Genomic DNA, 16,789 nt, shown 5'->3' on the forward strand with positions numbered 1-16,789 from the left:
GCATATTTGATTGTTAGTTAAACCTTTCTCTCATATTTCTTCCTTAATTTCTATCTATCCTACTTGTGTTGTTTAATTCCGTGTTTTTCTAATTTGAATCGTATCAACGTGTAATTAATGTTCCTTCTGAACTATCAAAACTCGAGGAAACAAATCATGATATGCGTGAAGGACTGTAAATGAAGCTGAGAAAAAATGGAACTGGAAAAGGGTAGTTTGAAGAGTTCATTTCCTGTTATTTTCAAAAGTTTAAACATTATTTTACAAAAGGGTATATTAGCAACATAAATAAAGTTTAGTATTTAAAATTAATTTGATTACAAGAGAATCAAAACAAGGGAAGTTAGTGTAAAGGGAACTAAGTATTCAAATCTGGAGGGAGGTTTTTGAAATTATTCCATAAGTTTATTATTTAAAAAAAAATTGAATGTGACATGGCATGCCAACTAAGAGAGAAGGAGAGTTTTGTAATATTTAGTATTTTTTGAGGAAAATATGGATAGTTGAGTGATATTCTAGTCGTAAAAGAAATAAAAATGATACTAGGAGACAATTGTCAAAACATGAGTGTTTTTTTTAGGGAATTAACTCTCATAACCACGATTTCAATCAAAATCTCGAAGGACAATCAATCAATTTAGATCAGTTTTTCCTGTTGAATCAATTTAAATGGGTTTAATTGGGTTGATGGGTTGAATATTTTAAATTGTGACCAAATTTAATTGGAGGAAAAAACACGTATGCGCCATAAAGAAAATTAAGGTGGCACATGTAAATTTAACGAATTAGAGATAAATATAATTTTCTTTTCAAGTGTACATGACAAATCTGACTCTTTTTTCATAAAATAATTGTCTAGTCATCTCCTTCTTCCTTTTTATCCTTTGAATATTTTACTCAAATAAAATTCCCAATTTCTTCATCAAAAAGGCAGTTTCACAGATCAAAAAAGTCCAATTATTTCCTAACCAAAATCATACATTTTGTTAGCTTCTTCTTCTTCTCCTTCCTCTATTGTGTTTCTTTCTTCTCAGCTTATTCTTCTTCAATACTCAATAGCATTCTTTTGCTATGTTTAAAATTTAACTCATCTAATACGATGTTCGGTTTACAATTTAGAAATTCGCATAACTAATACATGAATAACTAAACTCACATAACTAATCACTACATAAAATAATATATAAATTCTCTCGTAACTAATTCATGTATTATTACAACCTGCATAACTCTAACCGGCTACCAAACGACTCCTAAATTATTATAATGTGTACAAATGAAAAAGCAAAAAAAGAAAAGAAGAAACGTCCTTTTGAATATTTTACTCTAAAAAAATTCCCATTTCTTCATTAATAAGGCAATTTCTCAGATCAAAAACCCAATTATTCATCACCGATCGAATTACTCATCTTCGATCCTAATTTTCATAGTCACGATTTCATCAAAATTTCAAAGTCTAATCAATCAGCTTAGATCGATTTTTCCTTTTGGATAGATTTAAATGACGATTTGGGTTTAATTGGGTTGACGATTTGAATATTTTAAATAGTGACCACATTTATTTGGAGGAAAAAACACATGAGCGTCACGTAATTTACAATTTAACGAATTAGAGATGAGTAAAACGAAGGACAAATATATATATATATATATATATTTTTTTTTTTTTTGTTGGTCAAGTGCATCCCAAATCCTGACCCTTTTTCCATAAAATAATTGTCTAATCATCTCCTTCTTCCTTTTATCCTATTGAATATTTTACTCCAAAATTCCCATTTATTCATCAAAAAGACAATTTCTGAGATAAAAAATCTATTAATCATCACCGATCCCATTATTTTCATCTGATAATCACGATTTCATCAAAATCTCAAAGTCCAATCAATCAACTTAGATCGCTTTTCATTTTTTTTTTTTTTTTTGTGGAGTGGCCTTCAAATGCACTGGTCTTTAATTATTGGCCCTCAAATTGTTAGTCTTTAATTTTTGTCCTTCGCCTAAAACTCTTAGATTTCGGGTTTGAACCCTCGCTCAATAAAAAAAAAATTGCCAGGTAGAACTTGGATTCGCAAGACAGAGTTTTGCCAACTTGGATTGACAAGGCAGAGTTTTGCCTGCAAAACCCTTCCTTAAGGTAGAATTCTGCCTAGTTTGAAACGAATTCTGCCTAGTTTGAAACTCTGCCTAAAGCGGCTGCACGCCTAACTTTGGCCCGAATAAGCCTAAGTTTGCTATAAAATTCTGCCTTGTGATTTTTTTTTGATTGAGCTGGAATTCAAATTCCAAATTTCATGATATTAAGCAAAGAACAAAAAACTAAAGACCACAAATTTGAGGGACAAAAATTAAAGACCGCCCCAAAATAAGGACATTGCTGCGAATTGCCCATCGGTTTTTCCTTTTGGATCAATTTAAATGTCGAGTCGGGTTTAATTGGGTTGATTGACTGAATATTATAGTAACCACATTTAATTGACCACATTTTTTTTTTTAGAATTTAACGAATTGTAGAGGTAATACAACGACTAACAAATAGTAATAATTTTTTTTTTTAGATGGCCAAATTTGACCCTTTTTCGTAAAATAAATTGTCTAGCCATCTCCTTCTTCCTTTTTATCCTTTTAAATATTTTACTCAAATAAAATTCCCAATTTCTTCATCAAAAAGGCAATTTCTCAGATCAAAAATCCAATTATTTCCTAACCGATCCAACTAAATCAATTTTTGGTTCCCGATCAGATCTATAAAGTTATATATATATAATGGGTGGTTTCATATCACGATTTTGGTTCATGATGTTTCCAGCAAAAGAGTATAAGATCGTTGTAGTTGGATTAGATAACGCTGGTAAAACGACGACGCTTTATAAGTTACATTTGGGTGAGGTTGTTACTACTAACCCTACTGTTGGTAGTAATGTTGAAGAACTTGTTTATAAGAACATTCGATTTGAGGTACAAATTTCTATTTAATTTTTTTTTTTAGTTGTAATTAGATTATTTAATCATTATGCGTAGAATTGGTTGTTCTTGTACTATATGTTGTTTTTTTTCTAGACAACTTGATCATGCTTTTTATAGTATTTTTCTATGACTTTTTATATTGCTTTGAATTGCTTGTCCTTGTGCCGAGGGTCTACCAGAAACAGCCTCTCTACCTCTCAAGTAGAGGCGGAGCTACCAATGCTTGACGCCCCTTCGCTGGAAAATTACAATGTATAGATATGTGAAATTTTGGTTTTATAGGCATATATACTAGTGTTGACACCCCTTGACACAAGTTGAAGGTATAACTCAGTGGTTAAGGGGTTGCAAAATTTCCCTAAGGTCCTTTGTTCGAACTTGGGTCGTGACATATCTATATTTTTTGACACCCCTAAATATAAATCCTGGCTCCGGCACTGCTCCCAAGGAAGGGGTAAGGTCTGCGTACACTCTATCCTCCTCAACCCACACTTTGTGGTATTTCGCTGGGTATGTTGTGTTGTTGTTGTGTGAAATAGTAGTATGAAATTATTCTATTGTAGTGTATGGGTCAGTATGAAATTGAGTATTGCACTGGATATCTGTGTTATCTTGGATAGATGGGATGAAATTGCTTAGAACCCTGATCTTGGCAAAGCTAGTATGCGGGTTTATGCAAAAGCGGAACCAAGATTTAAAGTTTATGGGTTTTGAACTTGTCACCGAACCCATAACTTGTCTTAGTCACTGAGGTCGTAACTAAATATTTATACAAATTTAATGTTCTCTCTAATACAAATACAGGATTTGAATGAAAGCTACTGGGTTCTTCTGAACCCGTGAACCCGTTTATGATATTATAGCTCCGCCCCTGTGGTTCTGGGTTCGGCCTAACCTAGTAATTTTGGTTCAAACCCTGTATTTGTTTTAAGAAATCCATTGATATGTACGAATTATGCATTTAGAACCTAGTAATTCAAAAACGAATTGAAGTCCGAACCCATAAGCTTCAGATTCTGACTCCGCCTTCTATGGACTTTAATTCCAATACATTGAACCATGAGACCATATTCTTGGACGCTTAAAATAGAGTGATTTTGTTTAACAAACATAGTGCAGAAATGAATTGGTTTAATCCAGAATAATTGCAATTTATGGAGATTTATTTGGTGTTATGGTTTAGTTCACTGTTAAACTTGAAATGTGTTTGCAGAAGTAAATTTATAGACATATGCTAACGTGTTAAGGAGACGGTTCAGGTTGCTAAGGGGGAGAGCTCTGTTTGTTCATGATAATGATTATACTTTTTCTGATAAAAAAAGAAAAAGATTATTGCACTGGATATTTGTGTAATCTTGGACAGATGGGAAGAATCTGCTTAGCACCCTGATCTTCCATGGACTTCAATTCCAATACATTGAACAACGAAACCACACGCTTGGGTGCTTGAAAAAGAATCATTTTTGCTTGGCAGATATAGTGGAGATATGAATTGGTCTAATCAATAGGAATTATATTTGCAATTTGTGAAGATTTATTTGGTATTGTCGTTCAGTTTTACTAGTTTAACTTGCAATGCATGCTCAGAAGTGAATTAATAGACATTTGCTAACGTGCTGAGGAGAAGGTTCTAGTTGCTAGTGGGGAGAGTTCAGCTTGTTCGTGATAGGTGATTAGCACTCATTGTCTAAAGAAGAGATTTATAAGTAAAATTGTCTAAAGAAGAGATTTATAAGTAAAATTGTTATTCTTCCGGAATGGTGGTTAACAAGAAGTTATTAGACAAACTTCCCTGTGAAGAATTTAGGAGTATGTAAACATGATTTCTACATTGAAAATAACCCTGAAACTGATCACTTATCTCTTTTATAGAATAAGCTAGAAGCAGCATATTTGTCTTCCAATTCAGAATCATTTAACAAATTTTCATGGCATTCCAAAGATGATGGACAAACTCATATTTAGCTGGCTGTTGTTCTGCTTGTCGTTTAAATGTTTTTTTTTTTTTTTGGTTTAGGATTGTTCTTATATTTCAAATTATGCTTTGAGTGAGAGATATGATTATTCTGTACAAGTCGGGCTGTGAAAATAATAATAATTGAAGTTTGTGTTTCTGAGGAAGCGATCCTTTATTTGTTGATTGTGCAAATGAAGTGATTTTGATACACCTTGGTTTCCGGTCAGTGGCGGATCTGAAAAAAACAACAAAAGCTAAACATAAAAAATATCATTGTCCTTGGGAATCGAACCTTGGACACCAAAGAGAATTTTGAACAACCTGGACCGCCTGAGCTAACTTTTTGGATTTGTTTAGGGTATTCAAAACTTATTTATGTACACAAACACAGAAATCTACCCTATATATAATGTAATTTTTCGCCGAGGGTGTTCGGGTGAACACCCTCACATCCCATTAAATCCGCCCCTGTATCCAGTACACTTGTGCATTTAGTGGGGTTACACTAGGTATGTTGCTTGTTGTGCATTTCGTGGGGAAGTCGTACAGAGAAAATGAAAGTCGAGAGGCAGCTGTTCTGGCCCCCTCCTAAAATTGAGATATTACTTAATCTGATTAAGCGATGCGGGAAAAGACAGATGTAGGGTAATATAGGGATTCACCAACTTAAAACCTTTTAGTTAAAAATTAGAAAATTTGAGGCAGATTTTGGCTGAAATCATGAGGAAAAGTATTACATGTTAAAGACTGTTATGGATGAAATTATGGAGAAACTAGTGGGTTAAAATTTTATTAGAATCTAGGTGGAGGAGGGAGCGGGAGTAGAAGAAGGGTGTGGATTGGAGTAGGTTGTCCAGTTCAAACTCAAAAGGGTTAGTCTTATGATTGTTTTGACAGGACTAGATCAAGTTTTCAAGTTTTTTTTTTTTTTTTTCTGAGAATGGTAACAGTTAACTATATATCCACAGGTATGCTACATCAAAAGAATGTAGTCCCCCTTTCAAAGTGTTAGACCTTACAGCTTGAATCTCCTATCTATATTCTTCCTTACAAGTAATCTAAAACATCAAAAATATCTTCAGTTTGACCTAAAACTCTGTTTACACCAAAAATAGTATAGAGCTAAACAATTCATTACACCAAAAAGTTTTCAAGTTTTTTAACTAGTTTTTTAATATACAAATTCTTTCTTGTGATGGAAAGGGATCACACATCTTTATAGTTTATTGATGTGATGGTGGAGAAAGCAGATACAATATATGTAAGAAAATAGAGAATTCAAACAAGAAATATGTGATTAGAAAGAGCGTCCAATCACCTATCCGATCAGAATATTTAAGTGCTCAAAAAAGGTACAAATATAGAAAAGTTCCACCTATATGTACATGTGTTTTCAACTCCTTAAAACGTGTTTGACATGCTGAAAGTAATTTTCCATGGAAAATGCTTTTCATAGAAAATGCTTTCCCAGTGTTTGGTTGGTGAGTTGAAAATAATTTTGAAAAAAAAAATATATTATTAATAATAGTAGCAGCATTATCTCCTTGAAAGGTGAGGGTAAGGTCTGCGTACACTCTACTCTCCCCAGACCCCACGTTGTGGGAATTTACTGGGTATGTTGTTGTTGTTGTTAATAATAGTAGCAGCAAATTTGTTCCGATGAAATTCTGAGTATTATACTGGGTATGGTGTTGTATTAATAATGCTATTTATATGTTAGTTGGAAGTTAAAAGCTAAAATAGTTGCAAGGAAAATGACTTCAGGATATGTGACTGAGGTGAGGGAAATCATTTTCTCCCTCTTGAGTCTTGATGGTCCAAACACCAGAAAATGACTTTCTGATGGAAAACATTTTTCTGAAAAATGTACCAGATGCACCCAAGTCCCTAAATACTCCTCATTCTCTTTGTCCATAGTGTCTACATGAAAGCCAAATTCTCCTCCTACCTCCTCCTCCTTAACTTCCATTCCAGCGGCTTCTTTCTTTCGATTTGTGGCATTACCCACTCAGTTCCAAACATGTTCCGCACAATATACTATAACCTGTACGTAATTGTGTAAAGGAGCAACGGTTAACATCCCAAAAGGGATAGTCCTAATTGGATTTATTTCAGCCATCGGGCTGAATATTTGTGGAGCTTCTTGGGTAATGCCTCATAGTGTTAGGAGTCTGTTGGAGAGCTGGCAGAGCCAAAGGATATCTAAAAGGCAGCAGATCTTTTGAGAACTACCCCTCTGTGGACTTTTTGGACACTATGGTTGGAAAGAAACGAAATATATTTTGAAGGACAAGGAAGGCATATCTCTAGAATTAAAATAATTACATAATTTGTATTTTTGGTGTTGCTTAATTTGTATTTCTGGTGTAAGAGCAACATATTGAAAATGTAGAACAATACTTGGATTTTATAGAGATGCTAAAGAAGGAGGAACTTGTGATAGGTTGTGTTTGAGCCTTTTTTCTTGTACTTTTGTACCAGCTTGGTACTTTTGTTGTTAATGAAACCTTTACCTATTAAAAAAATTTGTTCCAGCCATCAGATGAGGCCTAGGAACTGTCTGTGTGGAAACTCAGATTGGGTAATTGGATTTCTGCAATGATGGTCCTTCTAGTCCCATGACTTGCTATTCAATCATTTTGCTGTCTGATACAAACAACAAATGAATATTAAACAAATTGAGTAGGTTTCTAATGTCTAATTTTATATTCACGATGACAACTTACCTAATCATCTTAGGTTACTGTCCGTTATCCTCACAATGGTGTTCTCCTTAAACCAGTTGACACCTTGACCATGTGGTTTTAAACAATTTTTTTTGGTTTTTGGATAAGGTTTTACATGATAAGATTCTTAACTGCAGTACTAATTACAGCTCCCATTTTGTTCCAGCTCTGGGCACAGTGCTTTATTCTGTGCCCAAACTCTTTGAGGAAGTTCATTCAGTAGTTTTTTTTTTTTTTGATGACATGGGAACCCGCAGCCGCTACCCTTTGGGTGCGCAGTACATTCAGTAGTTTTTGCTGTCGCTTTTGTATCTTTTAATCACAAGTTGATCCATTAGCTCCAATTGGGGAAACATTCATTTGCTTAACAATTAAAGGATCCTATTGTCATATAGGTTAAGGGGTAGCTTGTGGGCATGAAGTACTGGCATTTCTTAACTTTCTGTGAAATAATTCTGATGACTTCTTAAAATTGTGAAAATACAACCGTCTATCGCCCAGTCAAAGATATCTGTTCCTTGAAAAATGACTACTATTATTTTCCGAATGACCCCAAAACCTACAAACTTATTTTATGATCAAATTACTTCTTTTGCCCTAATTGAATATCTTATTTTGATTTGACGATTATAATCAAAGGAGTAGTTACAAAGATGTCCTAGTTTACATGTGTATGTCTCAGCCTTAACTATTAACTTGAGCGTTTCTGGCAACCTTTGAAGGTCACTAAGTAGGTAATCATATTGGATTAGTACCATTGATTTCAATAAAATATATATTGTGTTGCTTCCCCCATTCAATAAAATTGTTTTGTCGCTCAGAACTAGTAATGCTAGAGCCAAGGAAAACCAACTGTTGAATCTCTTAACAATCAGAATAACAGAGGTTATTTGCTTACTTGAAGCGAGACGTCTCTGATTGATTTTAGGATGCATGACAATGCTTTTTCTTAATTTCTTCTAGCTGACACTTGAAATAGGTTTATATCTAGTGCACATGCGTTTCATGGGAGGTGTTACATTGAGTACCTTGAAGTCTTGCTCTAGTCTAATCCAATTGTGCAGTATAGTCCAATCAGACAATAAGGACTATCTTTCTTTTATGTGGACTTGGCTAGGAACCCCTATGTTCTACAGTGTCTTGGCCTTCAGTAGACATGAGGAGAAGTAATTGCTCTGTGCTGAAGTCTTTAAGCAAACACATGTCCAATGAATTTTAACATAGATACAATGTTTGAGCCAAAGCTACTGCGTTCTTCCGCACCCGTAGCTAAAATGGTGGCTCCGCCCCTGAGCTTGGAGCATCTATCTAACATTGTGAAAACACATTTTCACTTGTCACAAAAGAAAGATAATTTGTGATACCATTTGAGTTCAAGAAAATTTGTGATACCCATTCGAGTTCTGCCCCTTGATAGTCTTTTTGTCCCTGTCCACTAGCACAAGGACGTTTGACACCATCATTGTCATTATATGCTAATTTCTGCACTGGTGTGTGCTTCTTAAATTAAAGGTTACTAATATTCTTAATTTCGATTGTATTACTACTGTTGTTTCTTTTGTATCTTTATTATTTTTGCTCTCAATACTTTTCCTTTCTTCAATATTTTCATCATAGCTCTTTTACTTTTCAAACCTGTTTTGAGAAACCCTTTTCTTGAGCCAAGGCTCTATCGGAAACAACTTCTCTACCCTGCAAAGGCAGGGTTAGGGTCTGCTTACACCCCACCCTCCTTAGACCCCACTTGTGGGATCACACTGGGTATGTTGTTGTTTGTAGTATCCTCCCACTTTTTCCTTGCGTTTTCTCCGTTGACCAAGTGTATTGACAAAACACTGCAAGTTATTTCCATGTTGTTTTGCCTTCTTTTATATTTGGAGAAATGGATGAACAGGCCTTTTTATTGTGGCATACAGCTTATCTTAACTATGTTCTTTCTGTTCTGCTGTTTTATCAGGTCTGGGATCTTGGCGGGCAAGAAAGACTGAGGACGTCATGGGCTACTTACTATCGTGGAACTCATGCTGTTATCGTAGTTATCGATAGCAGTGACAGAGCCCGGATTTCCCTTATGAAGGACGAGCTGTTCAGGTTACTCCCACACGAGGATCTGCAAAACGCAGTTGTACTAGTCTTTGCGAACAAACAGGACCTTAAAGATGCGATGACCCCTGCAGAGATAACCGATGCGCTTTCCCTTCATAACATCAAGAACCATGATTGGCATATTCAAGCCTGCAGTGCCCTTACTGGTGACGGTTTATACGATGGTTTAGGATGGATTGCACAGAAAGTTCCTGGGAAAACACCAACCTAGACGGCGTCAGACAAATGAATATGTTTTTTTTTTTTAATGTATTCATGGGATTAATATGAAACTCCATGCCCTTGTTGTAAGTTTTTATGTGTACTTGATACTATCATATTGCATTTCCTTGAAGACCTGCTGGCTTTGATACATCTGACCCATTGTTTGGACAGTGAAAGGTATGACAAAGTCTATATCAACCGGAAATAGAGTTGGCAAAATGTAAAAGTAGGTGATTTCACTCAGTGAGTGAGTTTGCATCAAACCTTACCCTTCTTAACTCTGTTTTCTCTATGTTATTTCAGCTTCATCTTTACCTCTCAACTCTGTTTTCTCTTCTATTTCTGATTCTCATTTGGATAGTGAAGGCCATAAATGTTCAAGGCTGACAAAATTGCATTTGATGTTGATGTACATTGGCAACAAGTTCTGATGGATTACCTGCATTTTCAATCACAATTGTTGAAAAGATGCTGGCTATCTGTCACGATTTGACCGGAACCAGAGGTCAAATCCTAACGATCGTCATAACTTATTGTTAAGACAACTTTTGTCTAATCAAATAAGAAATTCTGGCAGCCCGTTGGAATTTTGTTCCAGATGGCGAAAAAGTTATCTTGCACTGTTTCTTTTAACGAGGTCAAAACTTAAAATAACGGAAGATCCTATCTGTTCAAACCACACTAACTTTGATTTGAACAATATTCGTTTATTGATTTAAATCATCTTAACTCACTTAAATATAATCCAAATAATTTATTGCCACAATTATGAGACTTCTCTATCTTTAATCACAATCTTAAGTTAAAATCATAGGAATAGAAAAAATTCATACTAAAACTAATACGTCTTGCATTGCACGAATTTAAATTAACCGAACCTCATCATTCGGATATCACAATATCCACATTATTAAAAAAGAAAACCTTTTGAATGGTAACGTGTTACGATAAACCGGTGCATCCAACGTGGTTGTTGCTACATGCCTTCAAGTGTCTTTTCAATGCACACGTGTCATCTTCTCATAATAATAATCCTTCATGCAAAAGTATACTACATACTACATACTACTACACTATTTTCATTTCTACATCATAATTTCCCGACTTAAAATCTACTCTCCAAAAGAAGAAATGTCTAGTACTTTAATGGCCGTTTCACAGAGTCTTTTCAAGAAGGCAATCCCATTATATCACTCATCAGCTTTTACAGCTCCATTAACGGCCAAAACTGTAAGAATAAACATCCCAAATTTCATTTCACTATCAGCCCAAATGAAAGGTTACAATTACCTATCCGATTTAGAACCTATAGAGATACCACCAGAAAAGCCTGATAAGGAGCCACCAATATCACCTCCAAGCCCAAGCCCAGATTTTCCAGGCCCACCAAATCCATTACCACCTGAACATGATCCACCAGGCCCAGACATGCCTGGGCCTCCGCCCGAGATTGTTCCGCCTGGTGGGCCCGATGTTGTACCTCCGGTGGGGCCAGAGATTGTTCCACCTGGTTGGCCCGATGTTACACCTCCGGCCCCACCGGAGATTATTCCACCTGGTGGGCCGGATGTTGTACCTCCGAAACCGGAGGTACCTGGGCCGTGGGAAGTTCCCCGGCCCGACATCCCATCACCCATCATCTTTTAATTTGGCGTAGCTAGGATTTTGAATTGATGCGCATTATGTACACGCGGTGGGCATCATGCCGAGACAGATACGGAACTAGGATTTTGAATTGATGTGCTCTACATGCACATCCTGTAGAGGCAGAGACGAACTAGGGTTTTGAATTTTCAAAAAAAAAAAAAAAAAAACAACAAGCTTACTGGTTTTGAATAAATTACTATCTCATATGTAAGTATATTTTTTTTTTACTGGCTGTCCCAGTCAAACCTGTAAATAGAACTGTAGCTCATGAACCCTACTTGCATGTATAGTACAACGTAAGATCCTTTCCTATATATTTCAGTCTCCGTGCTCAGACCTGATGCTAGTGAAAGTTGTCGATGAAGACGTTTCTATGTTTTTTTAGCTGAAAGGCTGGTAGATATAGTGCTTATTTAACTGAGTTTCGGCAACCTAACTTTAAGATCCCCTTTTGATTTTTGTATAGGTTCTTTTTTAGTTTATGATTTTTTTTTAGGAGAATTCAGTAGAAAATGTGTTAGATATAAAGAAAAGCTCATCTTGAAACACGAGACGATAATTACCATAATAATTAATAATAAGGAAAAAGAAATCCGCAAAATGATGAAAAAAAAAAAAAAGGAGAGGAGAAATAATGGAAATCTCTGAAGTTGCCACGTTGTAGAAACAAGAAGTCAAGAACAAAGCAATAAAAGTTGAGGCCAGATAATATATAAAATGAATATTCATCAATTTAATTTTTGTTTATTATTTAGTCCATGCATGCATGTCCTAAAATAAATGAGATGTCTTACTAGACATACAGTAATTCATAACACACAAACACACAAACACACGGAGTTTTGCCTTAAATTATCTAGTTCAAGCCATTAGATTTTGTGCAAGTTTTGTTTGACTGTCTACGCTAAATAGTGGTCTCTAAATTTTGAATTTAAATGGTCAAATGCTATCGTAATTACTACTCCCTCTGCATAAAAAAAAGAGTTCACTTAGTCATTTGCATAACTTTTAAAAAAATATTAATTCCTAGATAAAATATCTATTTGACTAAATTATCTCTAATTAAATAAGCATTGAGATTTGATCATATAACACTTAATAAGAGCAAATTTGAAAAAACAAGATTAATTTTTTCTTGATTTGATAAGTGAATACTTCTTTTGACCTAAGAAAAAAAGGCTAGGTGGACACTTCTTTTTGATTTGGAGGGAGTATAAAATTAATTTAACCTGTGCTAACACATAATTATTATTTTAGCAAATATAAGTTGACCTCCTTGTTTATTTCATGATATATACTCTATTTTCGCCTCCTCGATCTACAAAGGCAAAATGTATGACTAACAGTTCATATAGGACCCATTAAATCGGGATTACTTACTTTTCTATTTCATTTTATGTAATTAATTTGTTTTATGATTTATATAAAACATCATATTTCTTTATTTAAAAGAATTCACTATAAGCTTTTGTTTAAGTTTATACTACCAACAATTTGCGAGTACAAAAACACTCGATTACACCATTAGATTTGTGGTGGAAAAAATAAATATCCTATTTTTAACTAAAAAATTTAAACTCTTGACATTAAAAACAATAAAGCTCTCGATGAGAAGCGTTTAATACTCTTGTGCGTTATGAATTTAAGTTAAGAATTTAAAGTTAGTCGAGGCAGACTTTAAAATATAAGATTGCCATAAAAAAAAAAAAACAATGCAATCACCGCCTACTTGCATGACCTCCATGTGTCCTCTTTATAACACTCAGACACAAATGTCTCTTGCACATCGTACTCTTGCCTAATTCCACACAATTGTATCTCTATATCTACAAAAGTTGTGCAAGTCCAAATTAATCTCCTCATAGTCCCAAAGAATAAAATATAAAATGCTGAGAGTTTCATTAAATTGGCCCAAGTACTACTCTTTAATGAGAAGAATCATTATTCCTATAGCCAACACAAAATCTTCAACACTCCTCCTTCAAATTACTTCAAATAGTTCACTTAGGCTTATAAGGAAAATGAACCAAGAGGTACCTCAAATGCCTGGCCAACATGAAAATCTTCCATCTGATTTCCCTACTACCACAACACCACCAATTATATCTACACCCACCGATGCACCACCGGCAGTGGAGGACTCCCCTTTCGTACCGGACTTTGATGCTATTCCACCTATAAGATCAGGTTAACACAGGCGAATTCAGGATTTAAATTTTATTGCATTTTACTTTGAGAGATTTTGTCATATAGTATATTATTTGTAACTTATTTAATCGATTTGGAAGATATCTTACTTCCTCCGTCTCATTTGCGTATGTGACACAATTACTGTTCATAGAGTCAAGAATGAGTTTTATTAGACTACAATTTTGCATATGTTTTTTTAAAAAAATATTTTGAATTGTTTAGTTAGTGTGCCTTATAGTAGTAGTACTTTAATCGTGTCTACAAACTTTGAAGATTTTTTGTCCGCATTTACAGAAATACTTAGGTAATTTGACCTTTGTACTCTGCCTATGCCTTCAACTCGGTCGAAAAGAATTGGATTCCGAGTATTATACATGTTTTTGATATTCAGCAACTTTCAATATGTTTTATCTTAATAATGGTATGAAATTATTTTTGTTTTGATACGCTATACAAAATTCCATCTTATTAAGCCTTAAGCAGTACGTTAAGAAGTCTGTTAATTGGTATGTTTTACGAATCTCACATAAAGTGGGACGGAGAAAGAGAATGTACATATACTTATTAGTGAATTTTATTTAGGAGTAATATCTTTTACATATATAATTATACAAAGTATGACTTGTTAAGAAACTATTCTAAAAAGAGTAAAAATATTAAAAAATGAAAGCAGTAAAAATATGGAGGGAGACACGAGGTGGGGGAGACATGACATTAAGGATCTGAGATCATGAATGAGGGAGTTATAAACATAATATATAGTTGAGATCATGAAGGAGTTAGGGAGGTATAAACATAATATAGTTAAAAGTAGAAGTAAGGGAATTACATATATGTAGGGGATATCCACATAAACTAATATATTCAAAACATATGACTAAAGTTGTTAGTTAATATTAACACACTACTATACATTTTGACTGCAGGTGAAAATCCTCCAACACCATCTCCATCACCAACTGCACCACGAACTGACACTCCTGAATTTTCTGATCCGCCAAATACTTTGCCGCCTGGCCCCGATGCACCGCGACCGCCCACGTCACCACCATCCGGACAGCCAGAAGAGTCCCCACCACGCACTCCAGATGGTTTGCCTCCTAATAAACAACCTCCAGATCCTGCAGAGCAAATTAGAACATCTAATGTCAAATCTGAATAGTAGAGTAGTGAGTATTTAAGTATAAATGGAAGTTCAGGTTCCCGTTTTCTTGATGTTAAGGATGATTGTTTGTATGTTTAATTTCCGCTTAGAACTTGGCTATTAGTTGATCATTCTTGTTTACGTTTTAAAATGCCATGTTTTGTATGTTGGGTTTAACTCAACCTCAAAAGCTAGCTCATGATGGGAGGATTATCCAAATCCATATAAGGAGATCAAGTAATCTATCCACAATCGACATGGGAGGATCAACATATACAGTCAAACCTCTCTATAATTGTCATTCGTTAAAACAATGTAACGTCCTGATTTTTTTTTCGGAATCGATTTTTCATGTTACATTTTATAGCGGTACTTTTTGTGAAATTACCTCTCCATAATAGACATATTCAAATATTGTGTAATAATATTTTGTACGAAATATATTATGTATAAAAATAAAATATTAAAATATTTATAGTAGTCGTTAAGGGAAGTTATTGAATTTCTTTTTGGTAAAAGTTTGGACAGAAATCTTCATTTGAATGATTATCCCTAAGAGACTGAAATTTACGAAATAACCTACAATTGTAGGATTCTTACCTCACATTTAAAATATTTAAAATTTTAATTAATTTTAAATGCGTATGTTCCTTATGGATTTATTTTTCATTTCAATTTTTAATTAATGAAATATGAAAATTAATTTATATTTTAAAACTAATTAATAAGTATTTTGCTCACGTTTACTACATAAAATATACAGAAAAATAAATTTTTGAGTACTTTTGTTTGTAACAGCTAAACGAAATCTAAACATTAAATGTCAGTATACATATATAACACCTCATTATAGCAGTGATGAAATTTTCGAACAAATGTTGTCATTATGGAGAGTTTTGGCTGTACTCCTATTACTTAAACCTTATTTAGTTAATTTTTAAAGTTTTTAGCACATAATTTCTTGTTCTTTTAATGTTATAGGTTTTGATCAAACAATTGTTGAAGATTCAGTGAGTCCCATTGAAATTTTAATGAATTTTTACATATGTTAGTACGAATTTGCGTCACTATCTGAAAAAAGACAAAAGACAAGTAATATGTCGATGCATTATTAGAAAAGACAAAAGACAAGTAATATGTCGACGAATGCATGAATAGACCTTTACAAATACAAATGTTCATAAATCAGAAGTAATGAAATTGACCTAAATGAGGTTTAAGGTTTAATGCGTTACAATTTTAATAAGAGTTCAAGTTATCTGACGCTACTTGATAAATTACCCTCGGATGATAACTAGCAATAAATTGCAATTTAACATGTTATAGCGGAGTTATTTATTACTCCTTTCTGTCCACCGTTTTACGTTCATTTTGAAAGTCATAAATACAAAAGTTTATAGGTTACAAAGTTATCCTTATTTAATGAAAGGATTGATTTTTTTTTACTCTTAAATATTAAGGCTAAGATAATCATAATTGGAAACCATTGTTAGTTAATATCAAATCATTAAACGGATAATTAGTTTTTGACAATTTTTGTTAAGTTAAAGTGGTTGTTAATTTGGGATAGAAGAAATATTAATCATCAATGAATATTTGTTACCACAACAGAATGAAATGTATTTATTTATGTATGACATTAACCGTCATTACGTACTATTTTAAGAGCCGGTGTCAAAATTCTTTAACTTAACCTTGTAAAAATTTATTACAATTACAAAACCAAGAAGCACAAAAACTATACTCTTTCCGTTTCACAATAAGTGGTGTTTTTAAGTTGGACACATCTCTTAAGAAAATTACTCACTTCTAGAAAGTAAGGAGTGTTTTCGCTAACTTACCCTAATAAAA

At 33.9% G+C, this 16,789-nt stretch overlaps 3 protein-coding genes across 4 annotated transcripts; all 3 read left to right on the top strand.

Moving 5' to 3' along the window:
* Positions 1 to 882: 882 nt before the first annotated feature.
* On the top strand, positions 883 to 10,279 carry LOC132617932 (uncharacterized). 2 transcript variants are annotated; one of them, XM_060332996.1, is made up of 3 exons: positions 883 to 911; positions 2,670 to 2,955; positions 9,605 to 10,279. In XM_060332996.1, exons 2-3 carry the CDS (start codon positions 2,764 to 2,766, stop codon positions 9,962 to 9,964), a joined length of 552 nt encoding a protein of 183 aa, XP_060188979.1. In that variant the 5' UTR covers positions 883 to 911; positions 2,670 to 2,763; the 3' UTR covers positions 9,965 to 10,279. The 2 variants fall into 2 exon arrangements, with proteins under 2 accessions (XP_060188979.1, XP_060188978.1); XM_060332995.1 differs by lacking the exon at positions 883 to 911 and having other exon boundaries at positions 2,531 to 2,955.
* Positions 10,280 to 11,103: 824 nt separating this feature from the next.
* On the top strand, positions 11,104 to 12,148 carry LOC132620274 (uncharacterized). Its single transcript, XM_060334947.1, has 2 exons — positions 11,104 to 11,547; positions 12,101 to 12,148. The coding sequence occupies exons 1-2, from the start codon at positions 11,104 to 11,106 to the stop codon at positions 12,146 to 12,148; spliced, it is 492 nt and encodes a 163-aa protein (XP_060190930.1).
* Positions 12,149 to 13,433: 1,285 nt separating this feature from the next.
* On the top strand, positions 13,434 to 15,069 carry LOC132617212 (vegetative cell wall protein gp1-like). The gene is made up of 2 exons (XM_060332171.1): positions 13,434 to 13,791; positions 14,721 to 15,069. Exons 1-2 carry the CDS (start codon positions 13,491 to 13,493, stop codon positions 14,954 to 14,956), a joined length of 537 nt encoding a protein of 178 aa, XP_060188154.1. The 5' UTR covers positions 13,434 to 13,490; the 3' UTR covers positions 14,957 to 15,069.
* Positions 15,070 to 16,789: the final 1,720 nt, after the last annotated feature.

This window comes from Lycium barbarum, chromosome 11, assembly GCF_019175385.1.
Source record: "Lycium barbarum isolate Lr01 chromosome 11, ASM1917538v2, whole genome shotgun sequence".
In the NCBI taxonomy this organism is placed as follows: domain Eukaryota; kingdom Viridiplantae; phylum Streptophyta; class Magnoliopsida; order Solanales; family Solanaceae; genus Lycium; species Lycium barbarum.

Bases quoted from the DNA above. Each gene is read 5' to 3' on its own strand.
- LOC132617932 (XM_060332996.1), top strand. From the start codon at position 2,764: ATGGGTGGTTTCATATCACGATTTTGGTTCATGATGTTTCCAGCAAAA. The intron at 2,956-9,604 runs GTACAAATTTCT...CTGTTTTATCAG, and splicing joins ATAAGAACATTCGATTTGAG to GTCTGGGATCTTGGCGGGCA.
- LOC132620274 (XM_060334947.1), top strand. From the start codon at position 11,104: ATGGCCGTTTCACAGAGTCTTTTCAAGAAGGCAATCCCATTATATCAC. The intron at 11,548-12,100 runs GTACCTGGGCCG...ATTTTTTTTTAG, and splicing joins TTGTACCTCCGAAACCGGAG to GAGAATTCAGTAGAAAATGT.
- LOC132617212 (XM_060332171.1), top strand. From the start codon at position 13,491: ATGCTGAGAGTTTCATTAAATTGGCCCAAGTACTACTCTTTAATGAGA. The intron at 13,792-14,720 runs GTTAACACAGGC...TTTTGACTGCAG, and splicing joins TATTCCACCTATAAGATCAG to GTGAAAATCCTCCAACACCA.